This window comes from Curcuma longa, chromosome 13, assembly GCF_044706935.1.
Source record: "Curcuma longa cultivar G26 ecotype Majalengka, Jawa Barat chromosome 13, ITB_CL_G26_1.1, whole genome shotgun sequence".
Lineage (NCBI taxonomy): Eukaryota > Viridiplantae > Streptophyta > Magnoliopsida > Zingiberales > Zingiberaceae > Curcuma > Curcuma longa.
Window position 1 is genome coordinate 7,792,392 of NC_133873.1, and position 26,486 is coordinate 7,818,877.

At 38.4% G+C, this 26,486-nt stretch overlaps 1 protein-coding gene and 2 pseudogenes across 2 annotated transcripts; 2 read left to right on the forward strand and 1 right to left on the reverse strand.

Annotated features, from left to right (window-relative positions):
- Window positions 1-6,861: 6,861 nt before the first annotated feature.
- Window positions 6,862-10,113, forward strand: LOC141843980 (disease resistance protein RGA2-like; annotated as a pseudogene).
- A 5,890-nt stretch (window positions 10,114-16,003) lies between these two features.
- On the forward strand, window positions 16,004-20,934 carry LOC141844400 (uncharacterized; annotated as a pseudogene).
- On the reverse strand, window positions 19,031-25,975 carry LOC141844401 (chaperone protein dnaJ 72-like). Of its 2 annotated transcripts, XM_074732458.1 has the most exons (4): window positions 25,450-25,975; window positions 23,357-23,426; window positions 22,565-22,654; window positions 19,031-19,072 (listed from the first exon to the last, which is right to left on the reverse strand). In XM_074732458.1, the coding sequence occupies exons 1-3, from the start codon at window positions 25,887-25,889 to the stop codon at window positions 22,592-22,594; spliced, it is 573 nt and encodes a 190-aa protein (XP_074588559.1). In that variant the 5' UTR covers window positions 25,890-25,975; the 3' UTR covers window positions 19,031-19,072; window positions 22,565-22,591. The 2 variants fall into 2 exon arrangements, with proteins under 2 accessions (XP_074588559.1, XP_074588558.1); XM_074732457.1 differs by lacking the exon at window positions 19,031-19,072 and having other exon boundaries at window positions 22,377-22,654.
- Between the last annotated feature and the right edge of the window lie 511 nt (window positions 25,976-26,486).

Below are 26,486 nucleotides of genomic sequence, written 5' to 3' on the forward strand. Positions count from 1 at the left end.
TGGTGCTGATGTTCCCCTCGCGCCAGGTGGGCCTGTGGGCTTAGAAGCGGGGCTTGTAGAGCCGCAGAGTCCTGTGGTTGCTGGGGAGCCTACGAGTTCCGTTATGGTGGCTAGGTGGGATGGGGCATCGTCCTCCACTTTTCCAGAGAGTTCCGGACAGTTCTATGCCTCTTTTGGCCTCGAGGAGGAAGGGCTTGCTTCCCCTTCTCCGGCGGATCGGGTGTCCGAGGCTTCGGTGCCCCAGGAGTCGGTTCCCGTGGTGGTCCGGGAGACCAGAGCTAGGAAGAGGATCCGGGAGGAAATGAGCAAGCGTCTGGCCACTCCTGGGGCTTCTGAGCCCATCCTGATTGACATTCCTGAGGTCGAGGTGTCTGGGCAGGTCTCCCTTCCTGAGGGGGAGCCTTCGACGGCCGATGTTCCTGCGAAACTCTTGTCCCCCTCTTCCTCTGCCCAGCCGTGCCCTGAGAAAAGAAAGGCATCCTCGTCCCTGGCCGGTGCTTCCCAGAAGAAGAATAAGAAGTCTAAGGTTATCCGTCCTCCCCGTTCTCCTTTGGCCATTCATGTGGAGGGATCTTCTGAAGGGGACTTCCAGAGGTATGCTAGGGAGGTGTTGCCTACTCTCGACAACGACTCCATTTTTATCCATATGCATGGTAATCTAGGCAAGGTATGGAATTTTGACTTAGGGTTGTTGTTTTCTCCTGTCTGGTTGATCTGAGTTTTCCCTTTTTTGTCCAGGTGGTAAAGCAGTGTGAGGAGCTCCATCGTAGAGTGCCTCTCCTTAGCTTGGACAAGTCACGTCTTGAGGCTCAGGTGGCCGAGCTGCAAAAGCAGCTGGAGGTGTTGGCTGGGTCGGCCGCATCTCGTGCGGGGGCTGAGCTTCAACAAGAGGTTGATCGCTTAAAGTTGGACGCTGAGCTCCGGACCTCCAGGCTTCAAGAGTTGGAGCAGGAGTTAGAAGAAAGTAGAGCTGCCACTCACAAAGCCCAGTTTGCGTTAGGGAAAGCTCGGCAGGACCTCGACCTCTGGGGGAGGACCAGATTAAGGCTGGAGGCCGACCTTGCTTTGGCTTATCAGCAAAAGGGGCGCTCCACCAGGACCTGGAACAGGCCACCGCTCGGGTGCAAGAGCTGGAGTCCCACCTGAACGAAGAGAAAGAACATAGGGAGCGGGCGCTTGATGAGAGGGATAAGGCCCTATCTGAGGTGGAAGCTCTTCGGCAACAAGTGTCCGATCTTCAGAAGCAAGGGGAAGAACAGAAGGCAGCCTTTTTGACCTCTCCTGAGTTCCAGGCAATGCTGGGGAAAAAGACTGGTACTATGCTTCTGCACGGATTCCAGGGTGCTGTAAAACAATTCATCCAGTCGGGTGTGTTACCCAGGGATGTTAATCTAGGCTTCCTGAATCCTGAGAAGGTCTGGGGGGATCTTCCTGCTTCTGCGAAGCCGAGTCTTTAAGTTTCCCTTTCTTGTTTGGTGTTATGACAGATACTCTACCTGTTTTGAGGTCTTCCTTTATGGGAAGTTAACTTTGATGCGCTATTTGTTCTTTTGGGTGATCGTTTTACTTTTGGACCTCTGATTATCTCTGATTGTTGGCACAGATTGGTGTGTAAGATGTGCTTGCGTTAGGCTCATTATGTTACGGGTGTATGATTTGTTGTGCGTCTTTCCCTGGGTCGAGGTCTCGTTTCGTGAGATCCGACCTGTGTACCGACCTGCGTGTGTTTTGGGGGGACCTGTGGTGAGCTCGAATTTTACCTTGCCCGCCAGTTGCATTTTCTTTCTGACGTGTCCGCGAGGGGTTTTGTTTTTGGATTTATTATTTTATTTCCCTCGCCTTTTCGTGTGGGGCCAGGCTTTTCCTAACCCGTTGATTCATCTTTCTAGGATTAACGGTAGCGATGCTCAGTTGGTGTGATCACTCAACTGCCTTCTTTGATTGGTGGGCGTTTCAAGGGTCGCGATTTGCCGACCGTTTTGCCTTAAACCTTCCTTCTTTTTCTCTCCCCGCTTTCGCCGAACCCTAACTGCCCAGTCTTCGCTGTTTTCTTCCATCGTTCTCGCCTTCGTGGTTCCCTTCGCTGCTTCCTCTTCCACCACCTCTGCACGTCGCCGTAAGTTACTGTTCCCTTCTTCGAGTGGTCTTCCTTGGTTTTCGGCGGCTCTTTTCTTTTGTTCGTTCTACTCGATTTCTAGGGCGCGGGTGCCCTTCATTGTTGCAGTGGTTTCTGCTTCGTCTCGCACCCCTTGTTTCTCTTCGTCGAGCTCGAGCCCTGTGCTTTTTCTTTTCTCCTTCCTTTTTTCCTTGCTACTCTTCTCCTTGGTCTAGGTTTCGTCCGTGTTTTCCCTCTGGGGAGTCTATTCTGATGTCTGACTCACTTCCTTGGTTTGCCCGGTGTAAACCTACTAGGTTTACTATAGATGACGAGGTTCTGATTAGAGCCCACTATGGTATCCCAAGTGACCATGAGATTCTGATTCCTACCCCTGCCCAGAGACCTGATCGGCCTCCTCCTGGTTATGTGACTTTTTTTCGAGGTCAAATGGAAGGGGGTCTTCGTTTCCCTCTTCCTCCCTTTCTTCAATCCCTGTCTTCGTACTTCCAACTCTCCCTCTCTCAGCTTCCTCCTAACTCCTTCATGCTCTCCTGCTGTGCTTCTATTGTTTTTCAGATTTATCAGATTCCGGTCGATCCCACTACTTTCCACTACTTTTTCTGGGTGAAGAAAGGGAATCGGGGAGAGATATATCTTGCTGCCCGACCCGGCTTTCACATTTTGGACAAGTATCCTTCTTCTTGGAAAAATTGGAAAGACAAGTATTTTTTCCTCAGACCGCCTGCTCCTTATACCTGGCCCACCTTTTGGCGGTCTGCTCCTCTCCCATCACCAAGCCTTGGCCAATATATGCAAAGCCCTGCTTACCGGTCGGCTTCAGAGACCCTTACCGGCCTCTGTTTCAATGCGAAGTCCCTTATATCCAACGAGGCCCTGTTATATAAAGCTGGCCTCAGCCCCAACGACGTCTCTTTGGAGGCTCCCCTGAGTAGGTCTTCCGTAGTTTGCTTCTGGGGTTTCGTTATACTCACTAACCTTTTCATGCTTGTGGTTTTTAGGGGATATCTTGATGGAAGCCGCCCTGTTGAAGGCACTGAAATGGGATCTCACTACCACTGATAAGTGGTGGGTGCCGGACGAGCTGCTGGGTCTTCCACGGCTACTCCTAATGATGGCAGTTCGGCCCCTGTTGGGTCAGAGGAGGTGCTGGCTATCGGCTATGAGGAGCAACCGGCTCCTCCCATTGTCGGCACTGAGGTGGGGGGAGCTTTGCTTTCTTTTCCTACCTTCGTGGAGCCAGTTGGGAGAGCACCTGCAGTTGTGCCGGTGGTCTTGGGCTCTTCTGTCGAGGCTGGGCCTTCTGCTGCAATGCCGGAGGTTGCGGGCACTCCCCTTAGAGAAGTTGTGGTGGCTCTCCTTCCGGGGAGTGATGGAGGAGAGGCTTCTCTGTGTGCCCCTGTGGGAGAACCGGAGGTTTCACTGGTCCCCATTTGACTCCGGCTCTCTTCTGAAGACCAGTTACCTCTTGCTCAGTTGTTGCCCTTGGCGGCGTTTCTTCCCCGCAGCCCTCCACTGCCGAGCTCCGTACCAAGCATCGCCAAGACAGGGGGAGATCGCCAGTTTTCTCCTCTGAGGTTGCTCCGACCTCAGAGGCTCTGAGGGGGAGAAAAAGGTCCCGAGATTCTCGCCCCTCTGGCGCCCCTGCTACTTCTTCCTCGGGTCCTGAGGAGGGAGTTCTCTGCCCGGAAGGGGAGAATCCTCCCTATGGGTTGACCTTTGCACGTATGTCCAATGACGTGCTGCGCCGGCAGATGCTAGACTTTGCTGCTAGGGTATGTTTTGTTTGATATGTTTGCTTTCATTTTGGTATAAGGATGACCAGCTTTTGTATTATTATCAGACTCTGATGAGCTGTCAAGAGCTGGATCGTCGGGTACCCCGGTTGGAGTCAGCCAACCATCAGCTTCACCTCCAGGTATCCGACCTTCAAGCTCAGCTGCGGGAGTCCCCCTTGGAGGCCAAGCTGGCCCGTGCTAAGGCGCAGGCAGAGGCTGCTGCTGCGGAAGCTGAGCGAGCCCAGGCTGACCTGTTGCGGGTTTCCTCGGAGCTAGCTAGATTTGATCAAGAGGCTGAGCTTCGCGCTTCCCGCTTCCATCACCTAGAGCAGGAGAAGTTAGCCCTGCAAGCTTCCTTGAGGACCTGTCAAGGGGACCTAGCCCAGGTACGGCAAGAGGTCCAGGACCTGCAGGAGGGGAAGCAGAAATTGGAGGAGGGTCTATCCGCTCAACTGGTTCAACAGGAAGGGCTTCGCAAAGAGCTCTCGGATGGCGTTCAGGAGAGGGACACCCTCCACTCGACATAAGTGGGTGGTTTTTTTTTCTGCTAGCCAAAAATGAAATTAACATCGAGGCATTTTAATTAGAGAGTTGATGTAAAAATAGTTTCGCCCTTAATTTCTTATGCTTCGATTGAAGTTGTTGAGAAAAGTTTTAATTTGATTAACATGATCGATGTCTGAACTAACTGTCTGCAGCTTCTAGAGGTCTCGCATGTGTTTTTACATCGAGAAGCCATGCCATGGTGTATATACTCGATGAAGATGAAGATGAGGACGATGGTTCTGGTGCCTAATTAATGATGCTATATATATATAACCATCGGTGGAAGCCATGCATGAATGTACGTTTAGCATTTGCTAAGCATAAATGTAGAACCATATATAAACTACGTTTAGCTGCTTAGACCATCTCCAACCATAAAATCCATTTTGGTGCTCTTTCAACACCAATTTGGTGTCATTTCAACACCAAATTTTTTTTCAACTCCAACCAAGAGACACCATTTCCTACACTAAAAAGAATATTCCTTAGAATATTTTATTTTTCCATCTTATAATATATATTAATTTCAACATATATATTAATTTGTTAAATATTTTTATTATGATCATAATTATTAATAAAATTAATATTTTAAATATGTGTTTGTTATGAAATTACCAATATTATATTAAAATATTTATAAACTTAGCAATATAATAAATATTTTACATATTACTTATTTAAGTTAATAACTAATATAAATTTATAATATATAAAATTTACAAAATTAATTCAATTAAATTAAATAATATTAATTTATAATATTTAAAACTATTTTCGTGCATGTGATATTTAATACATTAATTTATTCTACTTAATGCATTAATATTTATAGTATTTTTAGCATTTAAAATTTTTTTTATATTAATTAATTAATTAATATTACACTTGCACCATTTTGGTGCAAGTGAACAGTGTAGCACCAAAATGGTGCTGCACTGTTCATGGACACCATTTTAGTGTATCCATTGGAGAGAAATGGTGCCACTTTTACACCATTTTAGTGTAAAAGGGCACCCGTTGGAGATGGTCTTAGGTCCTAGTTAATTGGATCAGCTTACAAGTGAGTGAGTGACTAGTCATTTGTGACACTCGAACTTGATTTTTAACCGGTCCATATATGGACGGAGTGCACTATTTTTTGCCCTCAAGGCATAGCTGAGTTGGTTACGACGTAGCAGATTTGCATAAGAGGGCAAGGGTTCGAATCCTGGCGAAGCCAGATAATACCCTCCTGCGTCGTGACCAACTGCAGTTTGAGTGCACTATTTTCTAGCTCCTTATTTATCTCAAAAATAAAAAATACTTGTCCAATAAAATATGAAATTGCCTCTTTTATTGTTTTTTAAAATTGTAAATATTGTATTTAATTGCCTTATTTAAATTTGAAGATAATTACGAACATTTTGATAAAAAGGAATTCAGGAAATTAAAAGAGAGTGAGTGGTGTATTTCGGTAATAATATAATCAGGCTCCTTTTGACATATCCTATATATTATGAGTATTTATTTTGGTAAAATCCTCTAAAAATAATAATTTGTTTTTATTTTTTAAAAATAATTCAGCTAGGGCTGCTTAATTTATTTGGGACATAAAATAAGCGAAAAAAAAAGCACAGACTATTAGTTGTAATTGCTTTGGTAAAATACTTTAGAAATAATATTTTGTTTTTTTATTTTTTAAAATAATTTATACTTATGCTGATTAATTATTCTTTTTAGCGCACGCTTAATTAGAAATTTTGTTTGAATTAGGTAATTTTTAATGCATGAAAAAGCATGACATGCAAATACTTGGGAGTATTTACAGTATTTAAGTATCTTACAAGCTTCAATTCCAAAGAAAACCTTTAACTTTAGCAAAAAAAAAAAAAAAGAAAATAAATTAAAGGCGAAAACTAAATCTGTCAATTCGTCACAAGCCTTTAATTATAAAGAAAATCTCTTTTCCATTTACAATTGATGCTACGAATTTTTGTCCCCGGGGCCATGGTACTTCGGTAGGATATCCAGGTTGTGACCTAGGCACCAGCTACGGCGTATTTACAGAAATTTTCCTTCGAATGGGGATCACAATCAAAGGATGCTGGGCGTCTAGGTTGGCCGCTGCGTGCGCTTCCTGATTTACCCTGATGACCGGTGGGAAACTTCCGTGGGACCGGACCGGCATCTAGGTTGGCCGCTGCGTGCGCTTTCTGATTTATCCTGATGGCCGGTGGAAAACTTCCATGGGACCGGACCGGTCACCTCAGAGATCGAGTCCATGAGACTGACTGGGATTATATTATTTTTTTTAATGCTACGAATTTCATGTGGATCACAGCTTGCGTGAGATGTAGATTAAGAACATTTATGTGGCGGGGTAAAGCATGATGTTTATAATTAATTAACAACTTTGCTTGTGACCACGGCAAAGGAAAGATGCTGATGGTGTACATATCAAAATTAATTAGATTGGTTCATTACCGCTCTCTCCACCATTGCATAATTGTCCATTCACTAGCAAAGAAAATAAGAGGTAGAAGAAATTATGTCGGTGTTCCATCGAATTGAAGCATCTATTGTTGAAGGTTCTACCATCGCCTGCCATGATGGCACAAGGTCGCTTGCTGCATATCCAAAATCACTTGGCGATGATTTGTGATAGCCTTTGGACTATCAATTCAATGATCATTATCCCCGAGATTGCAGCAGCGATGCGTCGGTATTTGAATTTGGTGTTAGATTTGCCTACAGAATTTGAAGATTGGGAGATAGATGTGGCTGTAGCAGTTACAGATGTGGGAGAGTTGCTCGGTCGAATCTTGGATTGGGAAGCAAGTTTGCTTGATTCTATTGTGGGCAACATCCAACAGGATCACTTTCGTCGCGTTATTCTAGTGGAGCTGAAAGAGATGCTGTGCAACTTGAATTCTCTTGTTCTCAGAGGATCTGCAATGGGTCTTCGGAGGGACCCCATGCATTCCATGAACCCACTCCAAGAAGACTACTCCAATATCTTGAAAAATGAAGTGGTGGGTAGAGAGGAAGATATAGAGAAAGTCATCGCAATGTTTCAACAACAACAACAACAACTGACGTCGTCCAACAACAATGGAGATGATAACAACCTATTTGTGATTGCAATAGTTGGCAAAGAAGGGGTTGGGAAGTCAACCTTGGCACATATGATCTACCACCACACTTGGATCCGTCAGCAATTTCATCATCGCATTTGGTTGGATCTACCCCACTTTCAGTCATTCGAGAATATTAATGTCATTGCCAAAGAATTTGCAAGGTCCATAAGCAATGAAGAGCATTGTGATCAGAGATTGGATCTTAACCAACCACTACAAGCCCTGTGGGAATATGTTAATGAGCAACTTGATGGAAGTAGATACTTCTTGGTGCTTCATTGTGATGAATTTGTTATATTGAAGCGACAAGAGTGGGATGAGTTGAAGAACATCCTGTTGCGTGTGGGCGGGCCAGGGAGTGCAGTCTTGATCATCGCCCAATCAGAAAGTGATATGATTTTTTCAAATGAGGTGGAGGATATTATAACATACCACTTGAAGCCCTTATCGGAGGATGCAGGGGTGGAATTATTCAAGAGACACACAGCAACGCCAATCCCCCCAATGAAGCCGGACAAATCAGAGAACGATGAGCTCATTCCATATGCTAAGCAGTACTTCAAAGACTGGATTGATCAACGACCTTTTTTTGCAAAGGTTTTTGGCCATATTATTCCAACAACACTTCCAGATCCTTTTTGGGCAAACTATTTTGTTAAGAGTACTAAAGTTCCACATGTCATCGTACACTTTAATCAATTCTATGAGCTACTTGATGCTAATGCTAATACTGATACTGAAGTCATGTTACACATGTTGATCGCGGACTACCTCGGACCAGCTGAAGACCTCGCACCAGATTTCTTTTATAGACTTCACAAAGAAGAAATTATAGAGGCACGGCGTTGGAGATTCCGAGAATACTTGTCACCAAGGATGCTCATGCTCTATTTGCGTATGCAGGTTCCCGAAGGTTTAACTACTATTTCAAGTTGCTGTCGCTATTTGTGTTTGAAAATTAATCCCAGAGCGATGTCATTTCGACTGCCGACCATGCCAATTGAGGTGAGCAATAAGCTGATAGCATTGATTCTACAAGAAGATGAGGAAACGACAAAAGAAGATGTTGAGGAAATAACATTACAAGTATACAAAAAAAGACTCACGAAAGCAGCAACTGCAACATCAAAGTTCCTCGACAAGATACTGGTAAGACTTGTCCATTTGCGTATATTAGTTGTAGAAACTAGAATGATCCAAAGGCTACCCAATGAAGTTGGCAAGTCCGTTAACTTGAGATACCTCCACCTTTCAAAGAATAAGATGGAATTACTTCCGGAATCACTTTTTGACCTACATAATTTGCGAATTTTAAGTTTGCTTCACTGCAACAAGCTTCGAAAGATACCTGAACGAATCTATAAGTTGAAGAAGTTGCAGATTTTGAAATTAGCTTATTGCACAAAGCTTCAGCAGTTACCAAAATCTATAACAAGACTCCAAAACTTAGAAGAGCTTAATGTGGAAGGTTGTTGTTGGCTTAACAAGCTACCAGAGGATTTGGCCAAGTTTAAATTGTTGAGGGCCCTCAACATCGTAGCATGTGCATCCTTGTCTCGAATTCCCTATGGGATTGAGCAATTAATTGGCCTTCATAAGTTGTCAGGAATATTTGTTGATGTTAATGGAGGTTTTGGGCTTGCACAATTACAAGCTTTAACAAATCTTCAAGAACTCAGATTACGAAGCCTAGAACGAGCAGAGGAAACTCAAAATGAAGTACTGATGGGCCAACAAAGGCTTCGTGAATTGTCATTGCATTGGGGTGTTGAAGAAGTAAATAAAAGTTCTGAATCAACTACATCACTGCAATTACTTGAAGCTCTCCGACCCAACATACATTTGGAAAGGCTAGAGATTCTTTCCTACAAGGGAGTGGAATTCCCTAATTGGATGAGTAAGCAACAACTTGCTCATCGCGATTCTTTAGTTGAGGTCAGACTTATCAATCTTAAGAGGTGTGTTAGATTACCATCACTTGGTCAACTTCCTAATCTCAAGAAACTTGAGATAAGTGGTATGGATTTAATAACACATATAGATGATACATTTTATGGTGATGGTGACACATTTAGTAGATTGCAAGAGCTCACTTTCTCGGAAATGCTTGCGCTAGAGAAATGGTCTATGCCGGAAAGAGAAAATACTAAAATATTTCCATGGCTTGAAGTATTGACACTTATTCAGTGCCCGAAACTCAAGGAAATTATGGATTTGAGTTTTGCATTGTATAGTTATTTTAAGAATGAGAATATGGTTGAACAATGAGATAATATGGTCTTCTGAATTTTCTAATTGGAATAACCTCCGACGCATTAGAACAATAGAAATAGTCGGGTGTCAAGAGCTAAACTGTTTGCCACAGGGTATGCGAAGCTTGTACTATTTGAAGGAGATGACAATTAATAGTTGCAACAATTTGACTACTTTGGTAGCATTGGATTCACTTGAAGTCTTGAACATATATGCTTGCCCAGTACTAGCATTCGACCTAGGCGCATTTACAAAACTTCAGAAGGTTACAATTAAAGGCTGCCCAAAGATGCAATTGTGAGTACCATTCTTCATCTTCTAGTAGATTTATTTAATTACTCCCATACTTCTATTGGAACCACCCTTACTTGCTGGACTAATTATATATTGCTTCAATCAAACTAGTTATTTATTTTCTTCTTCATTGTTTGTTCTACCTATTAGATCGATGTTACTTACCATCGGTGCATAAACTTTTTATTTTGATAAACAAAAATTAACTGTGTTGACAAGAAAACTTAATAGTAATATGAAAGATTGATGCCAAGTATTATTTGCTTAATCATTGGACATATTGAAATTAAAAAATTAGATATTATGAAATTTATTTGTTCTTTCATTATACTTGAAAATTTGGCTATCAAAGTGTAGCTGCAAAGGTTAGAAAATGATTTAAAACTGAAACCAAGATTAGGACAATGCCAACAATTCTATTACATGGCTAACGCTTGTTTATCATTTTAGTTATTATGATGTTTGGAGGAAAAAAAAGATGAGGAACTACAGCTAGCAGTATTGGAGCCGCAAAGTGAATATGACAATGCAAGTAGCAGCAGTGAAGAAGAAGAAGAATATGACAATGCAAGTAATTCTCTTAGCCAAATTGAATGATTTGTCGAACATGTTACAAGCAACAGTCGACTTGGAGTGATGGGTGAAGAACAATAGAAGATCCTATTGACGTTGATCTGCTTGTTGGAATCATTTCTTCTTAGGCGTGCTTTGATTTGGTTGATTTAGTCCATTTTAATTATGTGAAATTAATGTGTGTTTGTTGAGAGAAACTTTCTATTTGTTCTGCATCATTAATTTATGACTTGTGAACCTATTGCGACTTTATTAATTAAGACCTTATACTTTTGTAAGATTATTTTACTATTTATTTAACTCATAAATAACAGATTAAAATTAGACCAAGTCAAATATGAAGGTGATTACGTTTACTCCAAATGACTCTTACATACCCTGTTCTCAGATTATGCAAAGAGAGGTAAACTACTTGAAAATCATAGACTGGGGCAACGAGGCATTGATGTTGGAAACTGCATTCATCTCAGAGGCACAACTATAAAGCCAAAGAGCCAAACTCCAGTTCCATATCGCGCCCGATTAACACAGACATCAAGTTGAAATTGTTTTACATAATAAATCAGTCTGGAACAAAAGAAAACATTTTAGTGCTGTCATATAACCTTCCCCATATTCAAAAAGATAAGTAATTGATCTACATGACAAGATACTACTTACATCGTCATTGCAAACAATTTAAACATGGCAATTTAGGTTTTGTAGTCTGAGATTTAGCAAACCCTTTGGGAGCACAAGGTTTCAACATGGCAAACCCTAAAACACGAAATCAGAACCCTAAAATACGAAATCAAAACTTAGAAATACCTTTGATTACCGCTGCAAGTGAAGGAAACAGATAGCAGACTGAGGAGAATGGACGGAGGAGCTCGCGACGGTGGAGGAAAACACGGACTGGAGAGGAGCTCGCGACGGACTGTCGGAGGAGGACGGACTGAGGAGGAACGACGCGTGTACGGACTGACGAGGACCGGCGTGAGAACGGACTGAGGGGAACGACGCCAGCACGGACGTAGGGGGAGCTCACGACAGTGGAGAAGAAGGAGAAGCCGAGCTCGATCGCGTGGAGAGGACCGGAGAGGGCGGGGGAAAACAGCACGGGCGAGCGCGGGCGGGGGGGGGGGGGGGGGGGGACCTAGCCGATCGAGCGCGTAACAGAGCGGGCACAGACGGAGGGGGAGCTCGCGACAGTGGAGAGGAAGGAGAAGCCGATCGCGACGGTGGAGAGGAACGGAGAGGGCGAGGGGAAAAGAACACGGTCGGGGAAACAGAGCGAGCGGGGGAGAGAAAAACCTAGTGCGTAACAGAACGAACGGAGATAAAATAATTTTATCAATTAATTTTTTTCCTTTAATAATATTTTTTAATAGCATATAATTTTTGTACGCTGCGAAAAAATAACATTCGCAGCGCACTATTATTTATGCGCTGTTAATTATAAAATATAAAATATTATCCGCAGCGTATTTGATTAGATACGCCGTAAAAATTATTATTAACAGCACACTATAATTGTGCGCTGTTAATGATGTGCTGCGGAAAGTCAAATTTGTTGTAGTGACTTATAGCCGAGGTAAATCACGGGGTCAATAGTCAGCTTATAGATAACTGTCAAGTAGAGTTGCAAAGGATTTTTTTCTCGAAGGCATATACTCGTTGGGAATTAATCCCTTACCCCAATGTAACAGTAAGTCTATCACCCTCTCGTCAACTAGGTACCTCATGGAAATTATTAGATAAAGTGCTTTTATCACCGTTTAATGTTGATAGATTCTTACCTTATAATAGAATCTTATGCGAAAGATTAGAATCTTACCTTAGAGTAGTAGAAAAAGCTCTCAACTCTGAATTTTATCTCTATTTTAATTTCATAAATTTATTATCTAATAGCTTTTTTTAATATGTAAGCCGCCACAAATTTAACATTTAATGTGATTATTATCTTGCTAATTTAATTTTTAAATTTAAATGTATAAAAAACATTATATTCATTTAAATTATTTATACTTGATTAAAAATGAGTCATCGAATAAATTTTCTTTATTAACTCAACTTGTTTACAACTTTAGTTCCTTAATTAAATATGCATAATTGCTCATCTCATTATGCATAAATCAAGTTATCATTTTTTAATTAAAACCTTAGATAGTAGTAAATGTTATTAATTTTAAATCCAAAATAAACATATGATTTGAAATGCAGATTATCCGAATTGATTATATAAAATCATTACAATATGATCTGTAAATAATCTTCTTACATTTATCAATTTAGATTATATCTTTAAGCTAATGGATAAGCGACAAGTTTTAGTTGTTAAGATATATTTTTTATCACTAATTATTAACCCTGAAACTATATTTCATTTAAATGACTTAGTCGTATGTCAAAAATAAATAAATGAAATAATTTCTGTTTCAATTTTTTTATGTTTAATATTATTACCCCTAAACCCTAAAGAGAAAATTAATTTTAATGACTTAATCGTAAAATAAAAAAATAAAATAATATTATTTACTATTCTAGGCGTTCAAAATTTTTTCAGACTCCTATGTTGCGCACAATTGCGTATTTTAAGACAGCCAAGATAATTATATATATATATATATATATGATAGATGAGTCTTTTAACGAACATGTTCGCGAGCTCACGAACCAAATGCTATTAAGCTTCAGCTCAACCTGATAATATTTTTGAGCTTGAAATCAAGTTCGAGCTCGGCTCATTAACTTAATTAAATGAACTCGAATGAATTTTTTTAAAATCGAGATTCGAATAATTTATGAGCGGCTTGACTCATTTACAATCCTATTTTTATTTCATCCTATTTCTCATTTCCGGTGCAATAAAGGAGATTGATGTTTTTTGAATTTAATTTTCAACCAATAAAAGAATAATTATCATATGAAAATTGGAAAGATTTAAGATGGCAAGAATTGTTAGTACAATGATTAGACAAATCTTATGTAAATATTTCAAAATTTGAAATGAACAACAATAATTAATTTCAATTCCTTTTTGACATTCATTTTAAAAATAAAGCTTCTTGTCACAACAATTCCTGTCACAAATTTGTCACAACAAATCTGCACCATTCGATTTTAAAGTTAAGATTAAATCGAGACCGTAGATTGAATGGGTGATTGTGATGACTTGGATTTAATCTTCTATTTTAAAATTTAACGGTCCAGATTTGTTGTGATAAATTTGTGACAGGAATTTGTTGTGACAAGAATCCCAACTCTTTTTTCTTGGTAATTAAAGAGGGTGAATATTCTAAGTTGTAAACTATTAATTTAGATGAAGCAAATGTTAGAGATGTTAATTGGGTTAAATCTTAGTTATTTGGACGGTTCTAGGACTCTTGTATTCCTAAAAAAACTTTTAAAAATAATTTATTTTAAGAGTTGCTTGTGCTTTTGAATTTATTCAGTGGAACGAATCTAAGAGAAAATTATCTATCTTCGTGATTAATTGGATCCAAAGTTCATATATCTAGATTAATAAAAACTAAATTAAAAGATAATCTTTGGATGAAAAATCAAAAGAGTAATTTTTTTATAAATGAGATGTTTTTTTAATGATAATAAAGATAAAGATTTTTTTTTTTTGCCATTATGCTTTGAGCTCACATTGAAATTAATGTCAAAATCTTTTCAAGTTGGATGAAACTAGGAGCTCAAATGAAACAATCGAGTCGAATAATATTAAAATATTAATATTTGAGTTTGAATTCAAAAATTATGTAATATTTGAATTTAATTTAAAATTTAAAAATATAAATAATTTTGGTTCGAACTCAATTCAAAATAAAATTCAAATTCGAGTTCAGTTCGAATTGTTTAAATTTTATTTTGAGCTGAATCCAACTATAGTTTAAAATAATTTAAATTTATGTTCAGTTTGAATTATTCAAACTTTATTTTCAACATATTTAAATTAAAATTTTATAAAAATAACTCCAATTCGATTCAAATTTGATTCGCGAGTGACTCATGAGCAATCGAATAAAATATTATGAGTTGAATTCAACTTGAAAAAATTATCTAACATATTCGAGTTTGACTCGAATTCGATAATTTCAAATACGAATCAAATATTTTTTGAATCAACTTGAAAAGCTCATGAACATGCTTGATTCGTTTGCACCCCTAGACGAGACACTAAATTGCACCATTTTGAGTTGTGTTCGGAGAGTTCCTTTGGAAGTCATTGAGCTTTCGACTGGATCGGCTTGACTCGATTCGAACCGGATCGTATCGGTCCATGAACACCACTGCCAAATAAGACTTGGCGCTCAAACTCAAGTTCTTATTGGTTGCCTCATTTCAAATTTTGCAATTTAGGAATCGACTTTAAGGTAACGGTAACTTTATCCCTTGTTCCTAAATAAATTCCTCAATATTTTTTTTTAAAAATCGATGTCCATCGATTGCTTCATCGATCTCTCCTCCTGTAATCCGTCGTCGGGGCGATTTGCGATTTGAAGGTGTTTGCGTGCGCGATTCGATCCATCCGTCGCCGGCGATTGCGATCCCTGAGGTAATCACTTCGACCTCTCGCTCTTCTTCGTCTTCACTCCATTCGATTCGATTTTCGGTTCCTAAGTTTCAGTTTCTGCATGGTTTTTTGAGAGATGCGGGATCGGTGGATTTTCTATGAGTTTAGAATGCGCGCACAATCTGGAGTTCATCCTTCTCGCGATTTGGCGTTTCAGATCTAGGGTTTTGACAAAAATCATTGACTGTGGAGAAGATTAGGTTTTAGTACGTTATGGTTTTTATTGGTTGAGGATTGGAGTTACCTTCTACTGTTTACGTTTTGACTGACCCTTGTCTTTTTCTTTAGTAAATTCCCTCTTTTCCTTTTTGGCAAGGTTTAGATTAAATTAAGCTCTTCCAAAGCCTGCTACTTTGGCTTTTGGAACCACGGAAAATTCCAGTGCTAGGCACAATCTGGAGTTCATCCTTCTCGATTTGGCATTTCAGATCTAGGGTTTTGACAAAAATCATTCACTGTGGAGAAGATTAGGTTTTAGTGCGTTATGGTTTTTATTGGTTGCGGATTGGAATTACCTTGTCTTTTTCTTTAGTAAATTGCCTCTTTTCTTTTTTGCCAAGGTTTAGATTAAATTAAGCTCTTCCAAAGCCTGCTACTTTGGCTTTTGGAACCACGGAAAATTCCAGTGCTAATTTTTTTTTTGTTTAAATCTCAACTTGTTGATTGTGGGTTTGAATTCTAGACTTGGAGCTTACATTTATCATTGACCAGGAGCAGGTATTCTGAAGCTGATACCTACAAGCTGTCAGAATACTACTAGAAGATGAGAAGGTTCTTTCCATTAAGATCATCTACATCTAGTAGTGGAAGTACCAATGTTGCTGCTCCTGCACCGAGCAACAGGAAGGATGTCAAAGCTCCAGCTTCCGGTGATGCTCATGATGGCTCCCAATCTCCCAAGGAAATTCTAAAGCCATGCAACCGGTGTCTGGATGAGGGTTCATCAACGCCATTTCTCCAAAGGAGTCTTTCATTCTCCTCAGTCATGACAAGGCATGGTAAAGATGGAGACTTGATATTTTTGAGTGACACCTGCGATTCACCGACCAACTCTGGGAACACTACTGCAAACCACATTTGCAAGTATCCTAATCAGTAAGCATCCAATTAATGCAACTGATTTTATTATGGTGCTTTCAGTTATCCTATTATTTCTATGTTCTTTAAGTTGGTGACTGATGACCTACTACTAATGCCCTTTTAACTTTTGCCTATTTTTACATTCAAATGTAGGATAGCATTGTCAGATTCATATCTAAAAAAAATCAGCTAATATAAAAGGATTTGCTTAAGCTAAGAAAAAATTAAATAAGTTAATGCCATTCTCAAATTCTATATTTGGTTAATTTTCCCTATATGAATAAATAAAAATTCTTTGTTCGCAATGATTTTTGTTTTTGTTTTGTTTTTCCATTATCAAAGTGGATGCTAGTTTGCATATTTCTGCCACAATGTCCTGTTTTAATACACCCCTTGGTTGTTATATTCTCAGTCTATACTTGATCATAATGTCATTGTATGTTATCGTTCATGTGAGTCATGTTTTGATAGCAATTTTGTGTAGCAGTGGAGAAGTTTACTTTTGCATTCTATGTCGACTTCAAGGATATATACACTCCGAAGTCGACGACTTCCATTTGAGATTCAAACTTCGTCCCATTTGAGATTTGAAATTTGATCCTCTTATTGCCCTTCAAAAGAAGTGTTTTACCATTGTACCATTTCCTTGGGGACTTTTGCATTCTAGATTTGCAGTGGTGGAGACTGCCATTCGATATTTTTACTTGTGTTGGTTGGCTTTCATTGATTGCAATTGATTCTCCAAAAATTAATCAAATTCCACAGCTTTGATATTGTTCAGCAATTATGCCTGTTTTGCATCTTTCTAATATCATGTGCTTGATTCCTGACAGCAGCCAATTTTCAACATCAGAAAGATTTTCAAGAGAAAATAGAGGCAATTTAGCTTCCATCCATGATGCAGAGTTCGATTCTTCAGGTTCAAGAGAACAATCTCTAGCAGAAATTTCTCCGTGCAGTTCACCCATTCCATCAAGAAGCAGAGCAGATCGCTGTAGGAGGACTCCAAGCAAAAATGAATTCGATGGCTTCACAGAAGGAGAGTATCAACTGGGCAGATCCAGTCATTATGACACAAGCTACTCTTCTGGTACTGAATTTGATGACTGTTTGGTGGACAAAAATGTGCTCCCAAGTCTAGGAAAGCCGCCGAGATTTCGACGTCTGAGATCATCTTTACTCTCGTATGATAAAGAGAACATGAGGAGCTACTCGTTCTGGGAGACAAATCCTGTGCATCATCATTCTACTCGAGATTGGACAAATGAAGATTTTAAGCTACCTGCCCCCTCTAGGCAGACGAGAAATGCTGAGAAATTGTGCCATGGATTATCTGCAAAATTTCTTAAACCACAAGATTATGACTCTAGAACAACTACTACAATAGAGGAGGTGCGCGATGAGATGTCACAACCATCCTTGTCTTCAAACTGTTTTTCTGAATTGCATGTTCCTGAAACCACTTCCGATGAGGATGTAAAGGACTATTGCACAGATGCTAAGTTTATTGACATGATTAGTAACAACCTACAGGAAGACACCACAGATGAGGAATTACAAATGAAAGTGAAAAGGTTGGAAGAGAAGTTTATGCTTTTTTCAGATGAAACTCCTGAAATGCTGATTTACCGGGCCAAGAACTCAGATTTAACAACTATGCTTCAAATAATTCATAATAACAATGAAGAGAGAAAGAGCCTGACACTTGAGCTTTCATCACAAATCAAATCTAGGCTTTCTGAGAGACATTCTGCAGAAGAAAGATTTAAACAGTGGAAAACAGAATTGGGCACTAGGACAAGGCGGCTTGAGAAAGAGAAGATTGTTATACAGTCAAGTCTAGAGAAAGAATTAGACCAAAGGGACAATGACTGGTCACTGAAGTTTGCAAAATTTCAGTCCGAAGAGCAGAGGCTAAGGGATCGAGTTACAGAACTTGCTGAGTAGAATGTGTCACTTCAAAGAGAAATTTCTTTAGTCAAGACCAATGAAATAGACACTCAGTGTAGGATAATGAACTCAGAGAGGCAAGTTAGTGAACTGACTGCTAGTTTGGAAGACATGAGAACAGGGAACACTGGCCTTCATCAGTCCTTGTCTGAGTTGCAGGACAAACAAAGAGGAACTGAAGAGGATCTTGATCATGTCAGGAGATGCTACAAGGAAAAGGATGAGGAGAATAAGGAGTTGCAAAAAGCAATCGTAAAGCTGCAAAGAATATGCAGTGAACAAGAGAGAACAATTGGTGGGTTGAGACAAGGACTTGATAATGAGTTATGTAAGAAAACAATAGAAAATGGTGATGAAATAGTTAGGTTGAAAATGGAACAATTGCGATTAACTGGAGTCGAGCAGATGCTGAGGAAAGAAATTGAATCTCATAGGCTTGAAATGGAATCTATTAGGCATGAAAACATTTCCCTCTTAGATCGTCTTCAGATTACTGATAATTGTTATGGCTACTCATTTTTCAAACTTGACCAAGAACTCCGTTCTCGGGTAGCATCTTTGCAGGCTCATGGGCTTTCATTACTTGACAACAGTAGCTGTTTCTTTAGTGAACTGTTAGAATTCATAAAATTCAAGAGGTATGATCAAATAGCTTGCACGAATCTTGAGAGCATTCCAGTTGATGATTACATTCTGAAATATCATAGTTTAAAGAGAGGTATTGAGAACTTGAGAAGAAACTTACAAGCAACAATGGTGGCATTAGATGACAAGTCGAATCTTGAAGAATCACAAAGACAGACTGTGGAAGAAAGTAAAATAAGGCAATTGAAAAGTCATGTCACAGAGGTAAATCTCACTAGCTTGCTATCAAGTAAGAAATAAGAATTAATCTCAAAAGAAAAATAACTATTTACTTTTTCCAATTCCTTGAATGTTTATTTGAAAAGATTCTCCTTGAATGCTTGATTCAGTTCTCCTTAAGGGGCAACAGCCAACCACCTTGATTATTGTTCAGCATGTTACTTTGATGTGTACTTTTACTTACATAGGATGAAATGGTGTTAAACTTGAGGGCAGAAGGCATACTATCAAAAGTATTGAAAGAGAATCTGTTGTCTCGAGAACTGGAATATGAACAACTACAAGCTGATTTTGCAAGTTCTATAAGAGCTCGTGATGTCCTGCAAAATGCTAATCAGAGACTACAGGATGAGGTTGCTTATATTTCCCACAAGATGAAGGATTTGGAGCTTCAGGTATTTGTCAAAAATTATACTGTTAAACTACTTCTCACCCTCAAAATTATAGGGGAAAAAAATGGAAATGCTTTGATAGCTCACTGATATAATTATCTATGTTTTACCATTCGATACTATATTGCATCACTGGACATTCAGCAATATAATGTACCCTTTTGTGGGCAATCGACGCTTGCATTGATATTCTATCGTACAATGCTTTAGGCTATGAATAACTGCTACACACTCTGACACTGAATTATAATGCAGGAAAATAGTACTGTTCTTATTCTCACAGAAGTGAAGCTCTATTCTGTCTTTATGAACTACTCAACCAAGCAAATACATGCTCCTAGTTCTCATGCATTAGTAACATAATAGGCAGTCACATGACCAATAACCTCAATTTTGCCTATGTAGGCATACGTTGTCGACATGAACACAACTGAAGAATCTTAACCTTCAATTTAGATCCAGAAAGTAAAATCTAATTTGTATCTTTGCTTATCCTAAACTCTTATCTCAAGTGTCTCAAGTGAACAGATCTCCTTTTCCATAATTATTTACAAACTCCTCATTCAACAATTTACTGGCTTATTGAGTTTATGTGCGAGCATTGAACAATGCCACATTCTTTACTCTCTTGGTATGTATGTAACTATGTAAATTCAGTAACTTGGGCTAAATATAGAATGATTTAGTCTATACTTTTAGGAAGTAGGAATTCACCCTAATGTTTGTTAAGACCTCAGACACTCTACCAGTGCAGTGATCTCACAAACTTTAATGTCTCAATTTTTAGAGTCTATTCATGGTCATCAGTTCATTAAATATACCGTTTACTGCTTTTACCTCAGTTCTACACATAATCTCAGGATTACTGTCGTATCAACATACTGTTTGTTGTTCCTGCATGTGTATTCTAATTACATTGCTTAACTGAATTATAAAATCAAATCACAAATGACCTCAGACTTCAGGATCATCGCTCCTCGATTCCTTTCACCAACACCATCTTGTTCAGTTGATGCTCCTTTATTCTGTTTGATGAAGCCTTGACCCAACTTTATTTATAGTTTGACAATAACAACTATTATACTAATTGCAGATGCTAAAAAAGGATGAGACAGTCACAAGGTTGCACCAGGAGCTTCAGACTTCCATGAATGACCTTAATGCCGTTCAAAGCATGCTACAAAATGTGTCCACTGAAAAGGATGAATTGTGGGAGGAAGTGAAGCAGTTGAGAAAGACAAATGCGGTTTTGGAGAACGGGATTAGCTGTCTCAGGAAGAAGATTGAGAGTCTTGACGAAGACATACTACTTAAAGAGGGACAAATCAGCATTCTGAGAGACAGCATAGAAAAACCCTACGATACCATCTATGGTGTCAAAGGAATGAAAGAATTCATCTTGGAATGATCTGCTCAAGAGTATTGAGTATGTTCTTCATGATCTTTCCTTTTTTGAGATGCACTAATATCTTTTACGACAATTGGATTTTCTTGAATCATGAATGAATTAGGGCTAAGCTCACTCATCTAATCTATTGTGTGCAGATTGTGCCTTTGCTGTGGAGGTGATTACAGCTTCTGTTATTCCCGACGAACTGTTCGAATGAGCTGATCTTGATTATCCACTCGGTGATATGGTACCCCGCTAACAATAAACTAGTATGTATCTAAACTTCTTTTGATCAATTATCTTGGTTATGTATAGATACTGTCTACTAAGATGGCGATTACTAGAAAGGATACACCATAGAGAAGAGGGAAAAGGGGAGTGTTCTTGATCTTTTCTTTACATGTCAATTTCTTTGAATTCTGAAGGTTAATCTGAGATTTAATTTATCCAATTTTTGTAGATCATATCTGAGGCAGTTTTATGCTAATGCTATAAATCTAATATTTTTTTTAAAGGATTGTTCATAGATGAAGTCAAAGATTGCATAAAATCTATTAAGTTACTGCTTTTAATGAAAAATAATGTACAGTTCAATTAGTTATATTAGTAGAGTAAAGTAAAGATTATTTAAATCTACCACAAGGTTTAGGTTTGAGTGTCCAATCTACTATCCATTTAATTTTCATTAAATTAAATTTGATAATTTCACACTGATGTGAATGCTTGACAAAAAACATCTAGTGAATGATTTGGCCTTCTGCCAATTTTATACAAATCTAACATTTGATAGATTTAAATAAAGAACAGTATGCCTGGTACATGAGATTCCCATCAATGCAAAATCTCAGAGAAGGATATATGTATGCACCTTTATCTTGCTTGATAGATTTAAAATAATTAAATATAATAATACCTATTGAAGAGTTTGCCCAATTAAATAATATGAAATCATCATAAATATACTTCAATAAAAGGTAGAATTCATCATCTGCTCCACATGGTCGGTCCCATGATCATCTGTGAGGAGGTAAATCGGAAAGCTGTAATTGACCACGACGGAGGAGGACATTGCCTCGGCTTCGTCGAGATTCGACCCTTGCCCACTTCAGCAATTCTACTTCGTCGTAACCAACTCAACTATACCTCGAAGACCATAAATATATACATTAATGGAGAAAAGAGATATAGAAGATCAAACTTAATGATGTAGGAGGAAACACCAAGATAATGACCAAGATAATTTGAAAGCGAATAGGAAGATAAGTCATTTCAAAAAATACTAATAATTTTTATATAATTTAACTCTTTATAATATGATTAACACAACATGTAAATTATCACTATATAAATGTTCTGATACATTTGTTAATTAATAAACTTCAATTATATTATTTTTGAGATGCTTGATTGAAGGGATTTGAATATCAAGAATCACAACAAAATACAAACATTCCCAACTCAAATTCTTAATCATTCAAGGAACAAAAACACTAAATAAATCTCAGTGCTCTTACACAGCTCAGTTGTTTTATCTGTAGGGAATGCATATGTAATATTCTAAGATTGAGATTGATTTGATTAACAGGAAGAAAATAAAAATTAAAAAAAAATAAATAAAAGGATAAAAATGAGTTATACAAGAATTTACTTAATTTCATCCACTTGGAACAAAGCTTCAGTTGTTCTCCTTCTGTGCTTTTATCTGTTCAATGGATTCCATAGCTTCTTCAAATGATTTCTGGAGGGAGAGAAAAGGCCAGTGAATCAAAGGACCAAACAAAATGTAAGTTGGATTATCAGTAAAAGTATTAATCTTATTGAAGTGTAGAAATTTAAATGAATGAACATAGTCAGCAAGATGGTATTTTTCTATTTCATTTTTACAATCAAACGTGTTATAGGCGACTAATAAATGTCCTAGTTAAGCAATGTGAGACTATGACAATACACGCATTAATCGAGAAAGATGAAGACTAAAGAAGACTTGATTAGTAATGATAAAATAAAATAAAAATTTATTTAACTATAGAGAATGATATAGTAAATAATTGAGCCTGATAGCGTAGGAGGATTCATATAGTCGATCCCACTTAGTAGAATAAAAGTTTGATCGTAGTAAACCAAATATGCCATAAAATTAAGCCTGATTAGTAATGATAAAATAAAATAAAAATTTATTTAACTATAGAGAATGATATAGTAAATAATTCTGATAGCGTAGGAGGATTCATATAGTCGATCCCACTTAGTAGAATAAAAGTTTGATTGTCGTCGTTGTCAAACCAAATATGCCATAAAATTAAGCATCCCGTGAAGGCTACGATTGATAAAATTTGTCCAAAATTTCAATGCCTATTATTTTAATTCGAACCTCAAATTTATGAACAGGAGTAGACAATGTTCATAAATTGGAAGAAAAATATTAGATGAGAAATCATACCCCAGAATTGTTCATTTTCCATATAGTCTCCATGCTTCTCTCAACAACAACAGCACCTCCTAACAATACACTGCACAGAATGAAGCTTGTTAGTGTAATCGAAAAGCACACATGCAAATGACACTTCTCCATGTTGTTTTGATACACAGATTCATTGCACCATAAATATTATTGGAAGTAGTCGACAACTCCAAGAGCATTCAAAGATGTGTAGAAAGAAATCAAAGTCTCATCGCCCCCTTTCTAATGCAAATCAAACAACATATCTATCCGTTGACGGTTTCAACCTCCCCTCGAGAGGCTATGATACCAGCAAGGGTCCTATTCTTCTCCTCTTCATCCAATGGAGGGTAGAGATTCATTGTAAATGTTGAAACATATCCTTACTTTTTATTATTAAGTTTTCCGTCGCCTTTGGTTTCTTCTTTGACTCCATTTTCACTTCCCTCCGGCATGGTATTCCAGACAGAAAATGGTGCCAGAGAATGCTATGAAGGTAAACAAAGAACTAACACGCCATTCTAGTTTTTTGTATTAAGAAAGGAGCATTCAAGTTAAGTTTGGCCTAAATCAGTTTAAGCTCCAAAACTCAAGGTAAGAGTTGGTTAAATCATCCTTTCAAAGGAAACCCTCTATCGTATCTAAAGCATGGTTTGAAATCTTATACTATGCTAAGTGGTACAGTTGATATCGTTCTGATAAATTATCGAAACCGATACTACTGGGTATAGGTATCTACTCTATGTTGTTGTGTCAATTATGTTGATGAGTAGCATGTTATGGTGGCATTCGCCAGTTCTGGACATGCTATAGAGCGCATAAAATAAATTTATTATCCTTTTATAGATCTTGTTTGAATAATATAATATCAAAACTGTATCATTCAAGATAGAACATAAAGTTCAAAATTAAGTGAATAATTGTGTTCTTTTCTTCTTTTTTTAATCCATTTCTTTTTTTCTTCAATTTTCCATCTTTATTCTACTTGTATCATGTCAGGTGGTACAGTGGATATCGTTCCAATAAATTATCGAAATCCAATACTACCTGGCATAGGTAATCTACTCTATGTTGTTGTGTCAATCATATTGATGAGTAGCATGTTATGGTGGCATTCACCATCTATTTCTTTTCTCTTCAATTCTCCACATGTATTCTACTTGTATCGTGCCAGGTGGTACAGTGGATACCGTTCTGATAAATTATAGAAATCCAATACTACTTGGCATAGGTAATCTAATCTATGTTGTTGTGTCAATCATATTGACGAGTAGCATGTTATGGTGGCATTCACCAGTCCTCGACAAGCTATAGAGCGTGTAAAATAATGTTTGTTATTCCTTTTATAGATTTCGTTTGAATAATACAATATCAAAATTGTATCATTCAAAATAGAACATAATAAAGTCCAAAATTAAGTGAATAATTGTGTTCTTTTTCTTTTTATCCATTTCTTTTCTCTTTAATTCTCCATCTATATTCTACTTGTATCGTGCCAAGTGGTACAGTAGATATCGTTCCAATAAATTATCGAAATTCAACACTACTTGGCACAGGTAATCTATTCTATTCTATGTTGTTCGTGTCAATTGTGTTGGCATTGTCAAGATGAATAAAAATAATGTTTGCTATCTTTTTATAGACAATACAATATCAAAACTCTATAATTAGGTTTGTAGCACCCAAGACGTAGCACAGACGTGGGCGTATGGTGTTGCTGGCATAACGGTCAGGGGTTGATTTTAGAAGGTGATGACCTGAGATCGATCCAGCCATGTGTTTAACACCTGTGTACCTGAACGAACCTGCCTCCATATCCGTGGGGCCGGGTCTAGGGGCAGTTGAAGTAGCGAATCTACTTTTTTTTCTATAATTAGACTTATAATTGTTTGTGTTCTTTTTTTTATTGATTCCCTTCCTCCTCAATTCTCCTAATTAGATCTGGTGTAGCATCATCAAAGCCTAAACATTTGTATAGTGAACAATGAATGATCTAGAGCAGAAGAATTGCAGATGCAAATCGTACCAAATTCGATTGAATTCGAAGAGTTAGCAGAAGAGAATACCTGGCGAAAGCTAGCAGAAGAGAATACCTGGCGAAAGCCATGCCGACAAGAAACCCTCGCGGCGTTATGAGTCGGAACAGCATCGCGGCGGCGCCCACGCGGTCTCCCGGCGGCGGCGGCGGCGGCGGTCTGCGGTAGCCGTAGTCATACTGGCGCCGCCCCCCGTAATGCTCCGAAGAGTAAGAAGAAGAAGAAGAAGAAAAAGGTCCTCCACGACTCCAGCGATCGGAGGAGGGGCGGGCGCCGCCTCGGCAGGCGCTGTCGTAGTCGGCGCGCCTGCGGTCGTCGAGCAGGACCTCGTAGGCCTCGGAGGCCTGCTTGAACTTGAGGGAGGCGGCCTCCCGGAGGTCCTCGGAGGATTGGGCGTGGCGGTCAGGGTGGAACTGCAGGGCGGAGCGGCGGAAAGCCTCCTTGATCTCCTCCTTTGTGGCGCCGCGATTCAACCCTAGGGTTCGGTAATGATCCATCTGCGATCGGGGAGAAGGAGAAGGAGGAGGAGGAGATGGAGATCAAGAGCCATGGAAAAGGGCTTCGAATCATCAAAACGAAAGGCTTCCAGGTAAACAAGACTCTTGTTTTCTTCCATTACTTTAATTATTAATATTATAATTATTACTACAATTGATATTATTATTATTATTATTTTTATTATTATTAGGTAGATAATTTTGAAATATAATTTATATATGTGTATTTCTAATTTTGTAATGTGAGCTTAGTAATTATATACTTTTTTTATGATTCATTAGTCACTTTATAAAAATAAATTTTGGAATAATTTAAATTATTTTTAATTAATAAAATAATTATTACCTGGCATATTTGGACATGAACTACAAAGAAGAATAAGTTAGAAATTTGATCATCAAATATTTGTTTGGTAAAAACTAAAAAGTGATTCTTTGATTACTCTTATAGTTAAAAAAACAAATCTCTCTTTCCAAATTTATTTGATACTAAAAAAATCTCTTAGTATTTCATTTTAAAATAATTTTGATCAAAATTATACTACTATAGAATAATTTTGATTAAAATCATACCCAATATCTAGTCCTTCGAATTAA